Source organism: Centroberyx gerrardi, chromosome 16 (genome assembly GCF_048128805.1).
Source record: "Centroberyx gerrardi isolate f3 chromosome 16, fCenGer3.hap1.cur.20231027, whole genome shotgun sequence".
Taxonomy (NCBI): domain Eukaryota; kingdom Metazoa; phylum Chordata; class Actinopteri; order Beryciformes; family Berycidae; genus Centroberyx; species Centroberyx gerrardi.
The window spans coordinates 10,236,720-10,255,772 of NC_136012.1; the positions used below are offsets into that span (position 1 = coordinate 10,236,720).

The 19,053-nt window shown below is 45.2% G+C and overlaps 1 protein-coding gene across 6 annotated transcripts in view; it reads right to left on the reverse strand.

Moving 5' to 3' along the window:
• Positions 1–455: 455 nt before the first annotated feature.
• LOC139912154 (protocadherin gamma-C5) overlaps positions 456–19,053 on the reverse strand; it is a 76,701-nt gene continuing 58,103 nt past the window's right edge. For 4 of the 6 annotated variants that reach the window (XM_078289079.1, XM_078289078.1, XM_078289077.1 and 1 more), the window contains exons 2-4: positions 9,085–9,143; positions 5,142–5,239; positions 456–3,223 (exon numbers count right to left, since the gene is read on the reverse strand). In XM_078289079.1, coding sequence (XP_078145205.1) covers positions 2,940–3,223; positions 5,142–5,239; positions 9,085–9,143 — 441 coding nt within the window. In that variant the 3' untranslated portion in view covers positions 456–2,939. Of the gene's footprint in view, positions 3,224–5,141; positions 5,240–9,084; positions 9,144–14,911; positions 17,584–19,053 lie in introns of those variants that run through there. The other 2 variants (XM_071899873.2, XM_071899872.2) reach the window with 2 other exon arrangements.

Below are 19,053 nucleotides of genomic sequence, written 5' to 3' on the forward strand. Positions count from 1 at the left end.
ATTGTATGATGAGGGAACAATAGTTTGAAGAGTTACTCAGTCTGTATTAAGTTTGAACACCAACACATCTGTACTGTCTCTGAGGAAACATTGTAACCTTGCATCTCATCATCTTTCATCCCTTTCTTCTGCCTTACAGCCACAGAGGACACTTCAAACAGACATGGCATGGAGCAAAGGTTTCTGGGATATGGTAGGAGTGCCGAAGGCTCCTGGATGTGGGTCACACAGATAAAAGCCTCAAGAAATATATTTAAACTCCTGCACACTGGTTCTAACTGCACTTTTGACTGTTAAGGCTATGCTTTCCACAGGTGAATCTTATCAGTTAATAGGATTAATGTTACACAAATAATAGTAAAATCACTCAAAAGCGGAAGCCTATAAGTTGCTATCATTAAATGCAAATTACATACATTAGCATAAGACAAACTCCAGATGCACAAGCATTTTTTAAATGATTTCAGAATCTTTTTATTTGAAATGTCAGTGTTCAAGAGAAAATAAAACAGCAATATAAATATTAGCATAAAAATAAGAGAGTAACATGGGGGGATAGCGTGGGGGCTAAGCGTTTCATAAGAAAGATAATACAGCAGGATAGAATAGGATTAATTCAGCAGCGGACGGACTTACACATATATAATATTTATAATCATTTGTTCATATGGACAGAAAGAGAGAAAGAGAGGCATTCTTTCACAAATGCACAAGATAAAATCACAGCAAAAGAACATTAAGAGGTTACAGAAGGATAGAAACATTTCCAATATATTTTTTTTTTGTGTGTTTCGTTTCTTTACAGGGTGATAAAATAGATAGTAGAGAGAGAAAATGAACACAAAAATATGCGCAACACATATCACAAGTTAACTAGTCTACGCGTGTCACTTTGTTTACTTATCATCTAAAGTTATCATCATCGTCATCTTTAATTCATTTATTTACACTGAAGAGTTAGTTGGCTTCCATGGTGCTTAGTTACTACATTGCAACACAAACTGTTGAAGAACATCTCAGATTTTTATTCATTAGTTTTTTTTACTGCGATTTTCTTATTTTTCTTGAAAAACAAATGCAACACATTCCAGTAGTAAGCCACGCCTTGTGGATAGGGACTTTTATTTTGAAAATGCTGGACGTGGTCCCTACTATACAAACAACTGGCTCATACCATCGACAGGACTTGTGTTTATTTACAGTGGGGAAGAGCCTTCACAGGACCAGGGAGCGGAGGGGAGGAGTGAGTGGTAGAGAGCCTGAGGTTAGCACTGAACAGAGTGGATGTCAATGGAGGGCTAGCATGGGGAGCCAACTCTGAACCCCCAGCTCCTTCTCAAGTGGTATCTCCTCTCCAACAGGGACAGATGTGCTTGGCTCTGTTGACCTCTACCTGGGTCAGTGCATTAGAGGAAGTTTGGGGGGCGGGGTGGGTCAACAGTGGTGCCTCTGTACATTCAGTGGGTAGAGCCAAGGTTGCTTCCCACCCCCTTGTCAATGTAATGGTGCCACCCCAGACTGTGTACCCTTCACCACACCCTCTCCACTCCCCCTGACCCAGCCTGCAAGCTGCCTCTTCATGCAGTGGTGTCCGGCCAGTAGCCTGACGGACAAATGGACGGCAAAGGAAAGACTTATCTTATATAAACACTTCCTCTATACTATCGAATCATTATCTCCCAAAGAAAAAAACATGTTATTGTCTCAAGTCAAGAAGTTTCATCAGCACTTCAGGATAGCAAGGGTGAATACTCTGTTGAGGCCCTAGCGGCCTGCAAAGTGTCTAGAGACTCCTAAGCACTTAAGTTTACCACGTCTACACGTTTCCCTAAAGACCGAAGTGATTACTACCCCTACATCGTCTCATCTTTAGAATACGAACAGTGCATTTCTTATTGTTTGGCTCTCAACATGGGGTAGTGAGTGAGGGGAGGACACAAGCTGGTTTGGGAGAGGGGGGGGGGCAGAGGGTGCAGGACAGCAGGACATGTTTGTGCCCATCTGGGGGTGTAATACAAGGAGCCAGTGCCCGCTGCTATGCCACCTGCATGGACAGCATGGCCTGTGACAACACAACACCACGCCACCCCACTCTCTGCCAGCCCTTGCTCCGGGTGCATGCTCAGGTCATAAAAAAATTAGAGGAGATTAAAATCTTATCTTTTAAACTATGATTACAAAAGTAATTTTCATTTTGTGTCAAGTAAATGCTACATGTGCATTATATTGACCTGCGTTTGGAGGGAGGATTATAGGTTCAGGATGTCGTCCTCCTTGCTTTTGCAATGCATAGTTTGCATCTCTAAAATATATGTGGTTTGAACCTAAAGGAGCATGCAGAAGAGTGTGTAATGTCAAACAACAGCCTTATATCCATAGGAGTTATGCTATATCCTGCAAGGCTGACCCTATATAGGAATCTAATGGCAATCTAGCATACTTTACAATAGCTGACTTTCCACGTCAGGGAAAGGGCGCAATAAATCCAACATGAAACACATTAAAATGTCATCTCTGAATACATCACTGGGTATAGCCTTGTCATCCCAGCAAGGTTCCTTACACTGAATCTCTTTGTTTGAAGTGAATCCAAGTTCATTTGATTTTGCCAAAAAACACAACAACCCTCCATACCCCCCAAAAATATCTTGTTCACCAACAACGATTACATGAGTAATACTAGACCTTGAGCACAACACGGGTTTCCAAGTATCAACAACAGCCTTCAGCACATTCAGATTCTTCAAGGCCCTCAAGACACACTTTCAAAGAACCATCAACATCGTCCATGGGGTCAAAGTGATTTGCTGTCAGTATTTAGACCGTGGCTAGCGTGGGCGACAGCAGAGCGGTAAGATACCTAATGGGGGGTGTGGGGGGTTGAATTTCTCATCGGATCAGGCCGGGTGTGTCATTCCTCCACCTCCGTCCTTCCCTCTCTACTTCTTCTCCTTCTTGGTGGACTTCTTCTTGGAGGCGGGGGTCTGGGCGGCCTTGGGGGGCTCGGGCTGGGCGGAGGCCTGGGGCGGGGGCAGCGCCTGCTGGGTGGCCTGCTGAGCCGCGGCCTGCTGCTGCTGGGGGTTGGAGGTGAGAGTGGCCGTGCTGCCGGGGATGTAGACGTTCTGGCGGTAGTCGGGCACGTGCTGCAGGGTGAACTGGGGGCTGTAGCGGGTGCTCAGGCCCATGGTGCCGGGTCCCAAGGTGGCCGTAGCCTCGCTCACTTCTGGGGGGAAGAGAGACAGAGCGGGGGACAGGGGGAAGGTTGGGAGAGGAGAGAGGGATAGAACTTGTTAAACAACAAGAATCTTGAATGTTTTTGTTTCACAGTATTATATAAAAGGGGTGAAACAACAATGAGACCCAGGAGAGATTAAACTGTTTGAATCAAAGCCTCCATATATAAAGGAAAAACAAGGTACGTGACTGAAGGGAGATTCTGTGTGAACTTTAGCTTTGATTTTAAGATATTCCATTGCTCTGGCAAAACTGAGTCTGCAGGGAATGAACGCTTATGTAAGGCTAATTCAATTGAGGTAATCTGAAACAAACTGTGAGGGCATGAATGGAAAACATGAACAAAAGAGAGAGAAAAGGGTGTTAGAAAATGGTCAATGGTGTACTGAATTTTTGTTGAGAATGATGAAACCGTCTACATTGCATACTCCTCTGTGTTTGTGTTTTTCTATTACGCATGCCCTGACTGTGTGCGCATGACGTAACTGCTCAGCTCATAATTCTCCCCCAGCCCCTGCATTGCAGAGCCACAGACAGAAATGCGCCCTCCCCCATCCTCTAGCTCCTCTCAACCTATATAAACCCACGCATGCACACAAAAACACTCATGCTAACTGCACTGACTTCTTCATAGCCAAAGCGATGACTAAATACATTGTTATTTTTAATACTCTTTCTGCTCAGTAACAGACTGTGCTTTACCAATTGATTATGGAACTGCTACTGCGTAATGCTTATCAACACAATGACATTATCTATAGAGTGGAGAGATGACCTTCAATATTTAGAACATCTAATATTTGTTCTGTAGCTGCTTCTTCCCTCCCTTACGGCAGTAACTGTTCCTTCTGCCTATCTCTCTGCTGACATACAGGTTAACTCTATGACCAAGACAGAACCTCCTCTCTTTGTCTCTCTGTTCACTCAGATGGAAAAACTCCACATCACGTCCGGCGCAGTGTCCAAGAGGGGGGAGGGTGTGTGCGCGCGTGTGTGTGCGTGTGTAGGGAGGGGAGCTGTGATGTGTCAATGGTTGAAATAACAATGGAAACAAAGACTTGAGTCTGTGTGGCAACAAATCTGCCTGTCCCTCCACTATTTCTATGTATTTTGTGTTGTGCCTGCAGCTTTGCTCTCAAGTTCAATTTGATGTGTATTTTTCCATGTTAGAATGATTACAAGGCCTTCCATAGCAACAGTCCAAAGATGAGTCACTGTGTATGTGCCCCTGTGTGTATGCAGTAACTGCAGCAAAAGAGGAATAGGGGAAAAAAGGGGGAGGGGGGGTGTAATGTCGCAGAGTTGTGAATAGGTTTACACTCTAAATCTGTAGTTATGGTGGAGCCCAAAGGTGCGCACATTACTTGAGAATTCAAGTATTGTAATATAAAATATATACAATGTTTTATCATATTACGATAAAACATTGTGCATGTGGCTAATGTGTACAGTGGAAACATGCATCTCTGTAATGTTATTGAATTAAACACATTAACTGTACTATATCTGGGCTACTGCGGGTAGCTACGCCTATTGCCTGAATAATATCTGAAGCTTCCTTCGGATGCTTATTAGCACACTACCACTACGCACAATGAGCCATGGAAACATTGATGTGGACAGAGAGAGCTTTATCAATGAGCGAGTCTGGCTAGATGCCCTTCAACCAAACAGGAATCTAGCCTGACCCACCCCTGCCCCCACACCCTGCTCTTCCCTCCCCGTCCTTTGCCCTTCTTGCCAAGCCGGCCCTGGGGGTGGGGGTGGAGTGAAGGGTGATAGCTGGATATGATGATGAACAGAAAGAAAAGGGTTAGGGAGAGATTTAATTATTATGAAAGATAGATGAAAGGATGAAAGAGGGAGATGAAAGGAGGAAGGAAAGGATGAAGAGGTGTAGGACTCACCGTTAGCTGCAGCCATCAGGGCCTGGAGCTGCTCAGCTTCGGTTGGGGGCTGGGGCCAGGGGCCAGTTCCCATGGCAACCTCGGGTCCTCCAGTTGCCCTATAGCCAAACAGAGGGAAGAAGAAGAAGCGTCAATAACCGAGGGCAATTTTAGAAGTCCTCTACAGAGTCCTTGTGTGTGTTTTGTTTGACTGCTGGTTTGACAGTTGGTGGTTTATGATGTGAAGGCAAAGCAGCTGATGGCGAAGTACACAGCCTGAGGAGAACTCAGCAAGGATAACAAAGAGGATGTACCGTATACAAAACAAGGTGCGTCTCTCAAACAAACGCTCACACACATGAACACACACTTTTTAAGGCACATACAAATGTGTGTGCACACAGACAAGCTAGCAAGCTTGTGTACACGCATTCATACACACGCACACACACACACACACACACACACACACACACACACACACACACACACACACACACACATACTGTAAACCCAGTACAACATTCACACACTCTCTAGCATGACCACGAGCACTACACCATGTTGTAAATCTGATTAAATGTTTAATGGTGCCACCTTTAAGGGAAATAGTTGTCTACATAGAGACACATGCAGTGCTCAGTGAACACTGAACATTTCCATCTGGGCAAATTCATCTTCAAAGGCTTGTTTGTTTAAAGTCAGTAATTTGCATGTGGGGGGAACAAAGGAAAAAGCAGACCTGCAATCTATTACGCTCACCTACTTATATCCATTCCCATACTTTTAACACACCAACAAAAGCTCTACAACTCACAACTAGTTCACAGTGCTTGTATCGTTTCTCTGCTCCTGTTTCCATAGTACTAATAAACGTCTACCTTCGGAATTCGGGGTAGTTTTGATTGCCCATGAAAATGCAGTATTTTATCCTCATGCTAGTGCCATTAGACTTTGTCAGAACATTAATAAAGGATAAGCCAGACAACTGCTTTGCTTTGAAATGTCACTTCTTTAGACTCCACTTGTAAGTCACTGACAGTCTAAGAACACCTGGAGAACCACTATGGATGCTGCCACTGGACTTGGTTCAGAGCAAAAAGAGTACAGATGGTTTTGACTCTCCTAACTACTCCCTCAACCTCCTAATTTGTATGACTGTGTGTGTGCACTACAATGGTAAGTTAACTATTTCAGTAGCCCTCCTGAGGGCCTACAGTGGCGGATCATTAGCCCCAGGGGGTGGTGGGTAAAAGGCTCTGGCGGAGTGTGCGGCTCCAAAGAGGAAACTCAATGGCAAATCAGGGGTTAAAAGGACACTAGGGTCTCAGGTCCTACTTCCTGACTTATATGGGCTGCAGTAAAAAAATGAAGCAAGCAAGGTTGTACGTGTATGTGCTGTGTGAGCTTATTATATGTGATGCAGTTAAAAGGAATGCCTCTCCTTTGGTCTCTATTTAAACCAATTAAAAGCCTCCTGGGCAAAAGGCTGTGGACCAGGAAATTGACCAAGAGAAAGTAAGGGGGAGAATGAGGAGAAAGATGCCGGATCTCACTGCCAAAAGTCTAAAGTGGTTTTCACTAGTGCCAGAGAGAGATTGAGGCAGAGGAACATGTATGTCCTGTGCCAGGCAGCCAATGAGAAACAGACTGGGCTAGAGCACAGTCAGTAAACCCGGGGCAGCCATTTTGTGCCTCTTCACATCACTGAAGATAAGAGGGGATGCTTCATTTATCCCCAATTAGCGTCTCCCTGCACTTATCACATCCTGTGGTCGCGCTAAGCACTTCCTGTGGTCAGGATTATCACTTCCTGTGGGCAAGTTTGTGAACTGTGGCCCAGAGGGAAGACCAGAGAGGGTTATCCCTTTTCCTCTGTAACCATGCATGAAGTAGACATTGTATCTCTGAGAAAACACCTCCCTCTCATTTTGCAAAGAACCTTGTAGACATTAACTTTAAACCTGATTTAAACCTAGAACATCAAACTACGTCACATGGTGTACATGCTGATATCTGTCTGATCTGCATATTGACATTAAGAGTTTAGTTTAGAGTGAAGAGTTTACTTCATAGAGTATGTTTTCAACCTCTAACTGACGAAATCACTCATCAGACAGCCGTCCCCATTGTCTCTTTCCTGGTAGCCTGTTTTCCAGCTGATAAATCACATGAAAAAGCCACATGTGGTAATGTCTGGCTACAACCATCACAGACGTACAACAAAGGCAACACTATATGGTAAGCCAGTCCTCTAGCAGGAGAGAAAACAAGACCTCTCAGACTAACGACTATATGTATAGCACACATACAATGCAGAGCAAATCTACAAAAACACTGCACGCAAACTAAAAAGTATCACAATCCTTTCTATGCCACAGCAGGCATTGTGGCCTATGCACATCGATCAACAAACCCCATCAACATTTCAGGGGGACTAAAAGAAGCTATGGGTAAGGTACATCTACACACAGCACAGCACTCAACTGCAGCGCACTACCTAAACAATTTTAGCCGCTCTCTGCCCTTATCAGCTGATTTCCAGTCAGGTCCCACCTCCACACTACCACTTAACAGAGACTTAACAAAACTGAACCTTGATCAGCTACTAAGGACAGAAATTGGCCACAGTGTCTATTTCTATGTTGATACCTTGTCCCGCTCTTCGGCGTCCATCGTATGTGTGTGGCGTACGGCATGTAGGGACTAAAAACACAACAGGTTATACAGTCTGAAAGAACCATTTAGTATTTGATTGTAGCCAAGAGTCTAAGTCTAAGGAATAGGAAAATGCAGAGATTCTGTGTTCTAGTTCTCAGTGGAAAATATGTTGAGTCTGTCACATCCATTTAAAATACCAGAGATGGGAAGTTAGTTTTCTTTCTCTCTTTTTTCCACTAACATGAATTATGTCCAATGTATCCATAACCCCAGTGGTATTCCAAAATGGCAGCGGCTCGTGGTTTTTGTTCCAAGTAAGATGTGTTTGTGTGTCTGTGTGTGTGTGTGTCTAGCATTCTCCTGACTTGCAGAAACAGGGCTTGGAGAAACAGAGCCCCCCTCCCCAGATGGTACTTTCAGAGAGAGGGCTTGACTCATGGAATGTGGGAATGTGTTGTGCAATCATTGTTGTGGAAACTGTTACAGCATGTACACCACTTTGGCACCAGAATATGGGCTAAATAACCATCGGACTGGGCACAGCCACAAACATACACACTCGCACGCACAAACACACGCAACTGAAATAGGGAAATGTGGGTAGTTATCTATTGCCATGTGACAGACAATCACTGATGTCAAAACATTAAATCTCACGTAACCAATCAATGTGTCCTCTCAGATGGAAGAAAATAAACCAGAGAGAGCGAGAGAGAGAAATACACTCTCCCATCCCCCACTAGCTCTCGTCCCCTTCCCTCATCAGTTGTACTGAGTGATGGCACACAGGCTCAGAGAGCGCAGAGAGGAGAGGAAAAGGAGGGGAGGGGGAGTGGAAGCTGCGGCAGCCATTTTATATAGCAGCCTGGAGACAGGCAGAGATGCTCATTCATGAGTAAATATCAGGAATCCTGATTCACTGAGCAGAATCATGAATTTAAATTCAAATATCTTTAAATTATATTATGACAATCTGACAATGTTATTCAGAATCAAATTTAGATGATGGCATTACGGCTTCAATTCTGATACACTGTGAGTTTCTGTCCTATCAGTGAATATGAGCGCTGATGTCATCAGTACTTTACAATCTGGGCCTGCAGGCAGTAAGTTCTTATGGCTACAGCACTCACTACCATCCCCCTCTCTCTTCTCTTTCTCACACCTTATCTCTCTTCCTCCCTTACTCCCTCTTTCCTCCATTAAGCTTGCGTGGCACAAAGACATATCCTTGATGTTACAGGGCATTCAATCTGTGTGTGTATGTGTGTATGTGTGTGTGTGTGTGTATCAGTCTACTCACCCGCTAGGTCCGGGTCTCGGTCCCTGAGTGAAGCGCCAGTCATTGTTGGGAGGCTTTTGCTGTGAAGAGAGCAGAAAATGCAACATGAAATAAGTGTTCCATTGCAACAACAGCATGACGTTTCTGATGTGTGTCCTCTGGTTCATGAGACATTGCCTTGTGGTTAGTATATTGGTGTGTAATGGTGTATGTCTGCGTGTACCCTCTTGTGTGTCTGTGTGTGTTTTAGGAAAAGTTGTAGACTGCCAGGGAGGCTGAACAAAGAGTTATAGATGTCAACAAACGTCCGTAAGCTCAGGCGTCCATTTTGTTCCAAGAGCCATGGAGCATAAAATGCTGCTGAGGAGCACACACACACACACACACACAGACACAGACAAACACACAAACACAAACTGGGGCTCCGCTTATAATTAGGGACAGGAACCAAAAACAAAACAAAGCCAGACAATATCAAAAAGAGAACTAAATGAGATATGAAAGGGGGGCTTGGGCCCTCGCTGTATGGAGGCTGCACTGATGATCACAGAACCTTATTACAGAGCATTAAGCCCTCAAAAATACAACAAGGCACCCAAGCTTAATGGAGGAATGACTGCCTTTGTGGATCTGATTTGGACATCCAAGGTACTTCTTCTAAAAGGGATCATCTTGACTCACTTGATGATTACACACACAAAGATCAGTCTAAAATACTGCTACTCACTGATCATAAGTGACAAAAGGATGGACACAGACAAAACTGATAAGCTCCCCGTGTGCGTGACTTAATGCCTAAGGACTCTTTACACACTGACAAGCCTTGTTGAGGGAGCGATCGGGCCATTCCCAGCACTGCTAATTGAGCGACTCTGTAACTCACAGGGCTCTCATAAAGACCTGATTGTTAGTACATGCAGATGACAGAGAGAGTCCTTGGAACATAAAGCTGTTTGTTGTTGTGATACCAAAACTTAATGAAGAGATGGGGGGGAAAGATGGTGGCTAAGCAGTGATTACAGCCTTTCTTTTCTCTCTTTACTCTCATCTATATATGTCCCTGCCACTCTCTATTAATGTCTTCAAGCCCATTTCACTTTCGTCCATCTTCTGTACCTCACTGGCCTTCTCCTGCCTTTCCCATCTCTCTAGCTCCTACTCTCTCTCTCTCTCTCTCTGTCTAGTTGTGCAGTGATGCGGTGAATAGACCCTTGGCTTGGCTCCAGACTCTGCTGCCTAATCGACACAAGAGCTCCCCGGAGAGAGGCCAGCAAGACGATGTGCTGCATTATTAAAAGAGCTGTTCTACCCTGGGGAATGATAGAGAGAGAGAGAGAGAGAGAGAGAGAGAGAGAGAGAGAGAGAGAGAGAGAGAGAGAGAGAGAGAGAGAGAGAGAGAGAGAGAGAGAGAGAGAGAGAAAAGCCCTCAAAACATACCACTATCCTATTACAATAGTGGTCATACCAACAACCCTAAAGGTAATGCATGTAGCACTGAGTAAAAATGGCTGTCAGGGGGTTAAATTTCAGTCCACAAAGGAACTCTTTCGTCTCATCTGTATGCAAATACTGATCAATCAGGGAAAAGGGGAAATGGATTCAGATGAGGAGAAGGCAAGTCTGTTTGGTTACATCCTCATGAAAGAATTTCAATAGCAACACTCAAAGTAGTTATTATTAGGACTCCAAACCACGGGAGTGTGGCTGAGAATGAAAAGACGTGGGCATACTTGAACTCTTATCCTCACTGCAATCCCTCACTGCAAAGTTTAGTGGACATTAGCTGTCTAAAAATGGACACAAAGATGTGTGTGTGTGTGGGCATGTGTGTCTGTCTGAGTTTTGGCGGGGAGGGAACGAGTAGCACGGAGTGGGGGCGAGCATCCACAGAGGGGCCCAGCATTCCAGCTGTGTGACTCGCTCTCCACGCACACACACACACTTAGGTCATTCCCAAGGTCAGATCCCACCACAGGCATGTGGAATGAAGGAAAACAGACATTGGCAATGACGCTCTGTACTGGGGTAGTGGACCCACCGTGAGCTTTAGGTAAACACCTCGCTCTACTGTACTGTAAAGTATCGTACTTCAGTATACATGGCTGGGCTGCCTTCACACATCACAAGGGTTAAATGACAATTATAGGAATACAATCCTCTATTTGAACACTGACATTGCTGCTCAGTAAAAAGTCAAACTGGAGGACTAGGCCAGGTTTCATCCCCTGAAACAACCGACTGAACCACCAACAGTTGTCAGGTTCATGATGGTTTAGAGAAGGTCAGATCCCAAATCATGTATAATGGCATGCATGGACAAAAATCAAACTTAATTTTTTTCTCCAATTATCGGAACCTCTTTAGTTGTACTTGATTTATCTTGCTAGACACTTAAACAGTCTCTAAAGTGAGGCCATCACTTAAGAAAGATAAGATAAATCAAGCACTCCTCAATTTTTTTCAGGTATAGACTCAACTATTTTTTTTTTCAGTGGACTGGTTAAAGGTATGAGAGAAGAGTAGGTCAGACAGACTACTCAGGGAGACTCTGTCAATGCAGACAGCTGATGGAGCTCTGAGGGCAGGAAGGGATTAAAGTTCTGTGGGTCTTGATCCTCATCCTCCTCCAATAGCGAGACTTTCATAACAGCCTGGAAGCTTTAAACACAGTCTGCTCCCATTACACCCTCAAGTCCAGTTGAGAGCTTTAAGGGATCCCCAGGTGAATTACAACCTGATCGAGTTCCTTAGCTACTGCGGCATGATGCCTATCAGCCCAGGTAGAATCATGTGGATTGTGTGTGGAGCTGATGGTGAGATGGATAATCAGCGTGTGTGAGCCCTGGATTCATCAGAGGGAATAAACTGCGCTAATCGCCACACAGGCACATCTGGGCTCCATCCAGCATGTTTGTGTGCACGCGTGTGTGTGGACATTGCTAAAACATCTGGTTCACTGGTTAAACCTTTTGCGTGTCATGAATGGAAGTGATTCACAAAGTCCCAAAGGTGTCCAAAGCACATCAATATATTCTCTAACTCTTTCTCCCTCTCACATACATACACAGAGGCAAAAAACATACATCCAGTACTCTGTGTGCTTTGTGTGGAAGCTTCAGTTTCACAATACACACACACACAAATTGTCTTGGTGTTGACTTGCTTGACTGCACCTGGTGCTCAGTCTGAAAACAAGGAAGTCATTTCTGTTCTGTTGCTCTGATAACCTTCGGCGCCTACACACACACACACACACACCAACCACACCATATAACCTTCACCACAGTGTCCAACACATTCACTCTCTCATGTCGTTTCCCAGCTATCTAACACATTGTTTCCAGAGCCAGTGTCCTTTGAACCTCACTGATGATAACGCTAGTGTAAACCAAATTACTGTAACCCCTCGAATGTTACAGCTATGGAGAGGACCCATCGCACTGTTAACTATAAGAGAACCACTAAACACGTCAAGATGAGAGAAAAACACAATGTGTGTTAATATTGCATATTCCTCTCTGTCACACACGCAAACACCATGATTCTACTGATAAAACCCTTGGGGACAGATTCACTGAACCATGTGGGCCAGTTTGTCACATGTGCTGCTTAAAAAATAACAGTATTTACAAAACACTCTGTCTAACTCAGCACACGTGCCAACGATCCCACAATCATGGAAATATTAAGATTATGCTTTGGCATCTCTGCTTTTACTGGACAGCATATAGAGGAGAGTAACAGGAAATGGAAGGAAGTAAAGTTGTGAGTCAAACTCGTGATATCATGATTACATGGGATGCTCCTTAGTCCACTGAGCCACAAAGCCCCCTTGATCATGAGACTATCATTATTACACATTTTCTGCATTAGCACACAGTAGAAAAGGCCCATACATTAACAGCCAGTACAGCACACTCCAAATGAATAGAAAATACACAGAAGGACAGTGGGAAACAACTGACAATGAGGCACTTGGGCCCCAGGGCCCTGCTAAGATTACACACCACTCGAGGGCTCCTAGTGCCTGATGCTTTGTACATACGCTCACGCAAAAGCACATGCACACACACACACACTCCCATAGTGATGGCTGCTTCTCTAAAGCCATTATAGAGTGCACCGTCTGTCACTGTGTCACACGTGCGTAAAGCCATCCTCCCCTTCCCTCTATCTATCTATCCCTCTATCTCTCTCCCTCTGTTGTCCTTGCTGCACACGTGTCACTGGGGCAGGGAGACAGATGGTACCCTGCCGAGTGCCGGCCTCAGGGACAACCCAATTCAGCAGAGAGAGAGAGAGAGAGAGAGAGAGAGAGAGAGAGAGAGAGAGAGAGAGAGAGAGAGAGAGAGAGAGAGAGAGAGAGAGAGAGAGAGAGAGAGAGAGAGAGAGAGAGAGAGAGAGAGAGAGAGAGAGAGAGAGAGAGAGAGAGAGAGAGAGAGAGTCTATGTAAGAGTAGAGTCTATCTCAGTGTGATGTTACACAGACTTGTGAGAGACAGGATAATCTGATAGAATAAATAGACACAGGGGTAAACATCCTGTTTTATGGAGGAGAAATACTGTAATCTCTAAAACACCACCACAATAATAATGGGTTTCATTGGCAGCTCTACAGTTTATGTGACAGGGTTCAGGATGAGAAAAACATAAACTTAACAACAGACTTCACAATCCCTGATGTGATGAAGAGATTTTCTTATAGGAAGCGCAGGAGTTCATCAAGTGAATTCCCTTCACATGAATCATCTGCCCCTTTTACAGCCCTCAGAGTTCCTTTGCCATGAACCACTAAAGGGATTGCCCATCTCTTACGCATTTTAATATTATCCTGCTAACCTTCCTTCACACCCCATTCTGAACACATGGAAAGGAATGGTACTTGTGACCACGGTTTTTGGAATGGAAATCAGAAATGGCTGCACAGAACGCACGCACACACACACACACACACACACACACACACACCGGCAAGGCCAGCCTCTGCCATAGGATGCACAGTCCTGGAACCAATCAACAAAAGTTCAGAGGATAACAGGAAGTAGGGGGTCAGGCCACTGACCCCTTGAATTCCTGTTTTTCAGCCACTACTTTATTCCTTGACTCTTTCCCCCACCCCTTTTACCACTCTCTTTCCTCTGCCCTTTTCCTCTCCTTCTCAACCCCCCCTCCCTCTGTCATCCTGTTCCCTTCTGTCCCCCAGCCATTCCATTAGGCCAGCACTATGGGACCTGTTTTCATCTGTTGTTTCTCTCCTCCATCCCTCTGTCAGAGGCACTTTCTTCCCTTCCTTTGTTGTTTCTTAAGCACCATCCACCTCTCTCACATTCTCTTTCTCTGTCTCAAACACTGCTTCCCCTGCCAGTTCAGTTTAGTTATTGGAAGTCAGAGATAGTAACTGCATCTCCTAGCCTTGGGTCGGATTAAATATTAAACTGTTCTTCATTTCCTACCCATGCTGTCCAACAGGATTGCACAGCTCTAAGAGCTTCTTCACCACGCACAGAGAGGGATGCTCCTGCTAAAACAAGAGGCTTTCTAGAGAAAATACTGCAGAGCTACGTGACTTAGATAATCTAGGTCAGCACTCTCATGTCAGGAGTATCAAAAGCATCAAAAGTATGGTACTAACCTATAGATGTCATTACAAAACCTATAGATAGATATGAACCTACAGATATGTCATTACAAAAAGAACCCTGTAAATGAAAAACTCTTTTTGAAGACTAGTTAGAATGACCACTGAATCTCCAACACTCATACATACATATTTAAGTGACTGTATTGTTCTTATCTCACCAGGGCATATGCCACCAATGTCATGCTTGCTCTCCCCCCTAAGCCCTCACCTCACTGACTGAGTTCATAAGGTGCTTCCTGCTGAGCGTCATGTTGAGTGTGTTGTTGTGACTCAGCATGGGTGTCTTCATAAATACAAAGTCACTACGGCTGGAAATGGTGGAGTAGCAGGGCCTGTAGGTGCGTGTGTGTGGCTCCTGGGGGCCTCCCACCACCTCCATATAACGAATGGGCCCATCTGTATTAAGCTGCAGGTGCAGGTCCTTGCTGGGCCTCTGATGGTAGCGGCTGGGCCGGTGGCGACCGTAACAGCAGCAGTCCGAGCCGCCCAGCCCTGGGTCGCGGTGCCTCAGGCAGCGTACCATCAGGATGACGAAGGTGATGAAGGACACGGCTGAGACACAGGCTAGAGAGATGATGAGGTACAGGGTGATGTCCGACATCCCAGTGCGGCGGGAGAAGGGTGTGTGGCGAGGGCCGGGAGGAGCAGGGTTAGCCGTGCCCTTCTCATCCACAGTTACTGTGACGGCCACAGTAGTGGACAGCGGTGGGTCACCGTTGTCCTGGATGATGACCATTATGTCATAAGTCAAGCCCCCTTCCTCCTCGGCCAGCTTGCGGGATGTGCGGAGCTCACCAGTGTGGGCACCAATACGGAACAGGCCAGCATTTGGCCCAGGGGCGATGGAGTAGAACAACCAGGCGTTGTGCCCGCTGTCTGCGTCCACCCCTACAAGTTTATTTATAAGGTGCCCTGGGCTGGCAGACTGGGGCACTGTGAGCTGTAGTCCTGTGTCTTTAGAGTAGGAGGGGTGAACAACCACTGGTGCATTGTCATTCAGGTCCACCACAAACACATGCACAGTGACGTTAGCTGTCCGTGGGGGCACGCCAGCATCCCGGGCCTGCACCTCGATGCGGAAGGCGTTGAGCTGCTCGTGATCCAGCGAGCGCATGCTGTAGATGTGGCCATTCTCTGGGTTAATGTAGACGTAAGAGGAGATGGGTGAGCCTTGGACCATGCTGGGAAGGATGGAGTAGGAGATTTGAGCATTGTCCCCAAGGTCTGGGTCTGTGGCTGAAACAACAGCAATGGGGGTGCTGCCAGTATTGTTCTCTGGAATGTCCACAGAGTATGAGGGCTGGGAGAAGGTGGGGGAGTTGTCATTTACATCAGAAAGCTTCACCATGAAGGTGGTGCGTGATGACAGGGGAGGGGAGCCTGCGTCAGTGGCCATGATGACCACTGTGTACTCCGGGACCCTCTCACGGTCCAGGTTGCCATCGGTGATGAGGCTGTAGTGCCCGCCAAAGGCTGAGTTTAGTTTGAATGGCAATCCTGGTTGGACCTTTAACGTTACCTCCCCATTCTTACCAGAGTCCAGGTCCCGTGCACTGATGAGCGCTATCACAGTCTCTGGTGCTGAATCCTCTCTGATAGGACTGGTCAGTGACGTCAGTGTCACCTCTGGTGTGTTGTCGTTCACATCAGTGATGTCAACTATGACGTTACAGGAGCCCTCCATGGCAGGGGAGCCACCATCCCTGGCCTGCACTGTTATGTGGTACACACTGGCTGTTTCATAATCCACATCACCGTTCACGCGGATCTCCCCGCTTTTAGAATCCACACTGAAAAGTTTGAGCACGCGTTCCGGTGTATATTTACTAAATAGGAACGATAATTCTCCATTCTGACCTGAATCCGCGTCAGTCGCGTTCAATTTCGTCACTAAAGTGCCCGGTGCTACATTTTCTAACAGGCTAACTTTCTTTACCGGCTCTTCAAAGACGGGCGCATTGTCATTCACGTCCAGAATTTTAATGAGCAGGAGGGTCGAGCCAGATTTCTCCGGCTGCCCCCCATCCACGGCGGTGAGCAACAGGCGAAACGAGGCCTGCGTCTCCCTATCCAGAGCTTTTTCTACAACTAGCTCAGGAAACTTACTGCCGTCGCTTTTCGTTTCCACGTTCAAAATAAAGCAGTCGTTTGGTGCGAGGTGATAAGTGCGTAAAGAGTTGGTACCCACGTCTGGATCGTGTGCGCTCTCCAAACGGAACCTTGTACCCGGCGCGGCCGCCTCTGATATCTCCAGAGAAATGTTCTTGGTTGAAAACAGCGGTGCATTGTCATTCACATCCACAATGTCCACCACGACGCGGTATATTTCTAAAGGAGTCTCAAGAACAATTTGAAGATGTAATGAACATGTTGAACTTAATTCGCACATGTGCTCCCTGTCAATTTTTTGTCTAATGACCAAATCGCCGGTCGCCTGGTTTACCTCGAAATACTGCGCTGTGGATTCCGAGACCACCCGCAACTTCCTCTGGATAATCCGTTGGGCAGTCAAACCCAAATCTTTAACGATATTCCCAACAACAGAGCCCGGGTTTAGCTCCTCCGAAACGGAATAGCTGAGCTGGGCGGATGCGCATGAGAAGCAAGCCAGAGAAAAGCAAAGCCTCAGCACCGGCCACCCTCCTCCGGAGCGCTTCCTCTGTCTGGAGTCCATTGTGCTGCGCTCCCCGGATCGGGGAATGGGAAAGTTTTTAAGTTCTTCTTTCACCGTAACGCATCCATAGTCACATTAAAACAACGCTACAGCCCCGGAGGTAAACATTTCCGTTTTAGAAAAAGAGCGATGGGAAGTTTTGATGTAATCATGACGATCGTCTTTTTAGGGAAAACGAGGACGAAAAACTAAGTTTCTGCCTCCCCTGAAACTCTCCGCTCTGTCTCTGCTTTACTCCCCTCATGGGCGGGGAGAGGCCACAGAGGCCCTTCCTCCCATTGGAAGACAGGGCTGAACCAGCTCTGTCACACAGCACACACAGAGTGAAAACTTCTCAGTGTAACTCTATTTACACAGACAGGCAAGTATGAAATCCATTCTTGTTTAGAAGGTGATTTTTAGAGAGTAAAATCAGCTCTAAACTCACAACGGGATGTAAACGGAACGACCGATGACAGAATTATTTCAAGATATTGGAAAGAATGCAATTTTACATAAACCAAGGAAACAACAACAAGAGGAGGGAAAAAATTAACTTCATGTTATGTCGATAACAGTTTCAATCGCATGTTGCCACTGAAAGCTTCTCATAGCCAAAACAGCAGTGTACAAGCACCAATTATTTATAGCAATGCTATTTGTACCCGCAAGGGGGCATGGTTTCCAAACTGGTTTTCCCCTTTCCCTAAAGTTCTGTCCCTGTCAAAGGAAAGTTATGGAGCTTGTTTATAGATCTGAGCTGTCCTATAAATATACACTACCAGTCAAAAAATTGGACACACCACATTTTTCTTTATTTTTACTATTTTCCACATTTTAGAATAATAGTAAAGACGTCAAAACTGTGAAATAACACAAATGGAATTATGCAGTAACCAGTGTTAAACAAATCAAAACTATCTTATATTTTAGATTCTTTAAAGTACCCGCCCTTTGCCTTGATAGAAAGGCAGAGGCTTTGGAAAGAAATTCATACATGTGTGGTGTCTCGAAACTTTTGACTGATAGCGTATATAATTCAGTAATGGAGACAATTTGAAGAATATAGGCCATGTACATAAAATAGCAAACTGTTTGAGACTGAAGCACTGTTATAAATGAAAGCCAAAATAAAGTTTGTCACCATTGCTGCAACTACAAAAGAAAGTAATCCAATAAAATAGACCAATGTTGGACACAGAAAATATTGATGAGACCCTTTATCTCCTTTCCCCAGAAAATATAAGAGGAACAATATACACTATTAACATATATGGCAAGGTGTGTTGCATTAAGCAGCGGTATAGGTCACATATGTTCGTTCACTGAAATGTAGTTCCACATTAATTTGCAAAATCTTTTTTTTTTTTTTTTTTTTTAACCATAATGTTTCTTTAAATTATCAGCTGAAGTGGATAAAGTTTGATTGGTAAGAAACCAGAAATCTCTGGATAATTCTAAAGATGGATAGGTGGAAATTTTAATTTTGCTATGTTATGAAATGAGGAGGAAAATGTATCTATGTAGACACATTGTTAGCAATCGTGATGGTAACGCGTAGATAGGCTAGCCGCACAGTGCTCAGTTAATAGCAAGCTTGTGCCATTTGGCTTCCATTAGCCGGATTAAAGGGAATGATAGAGCAAAATGGAGAATGTAGCAGTCATTTTATTGTGTTTGCATGTAACGTTATTCCC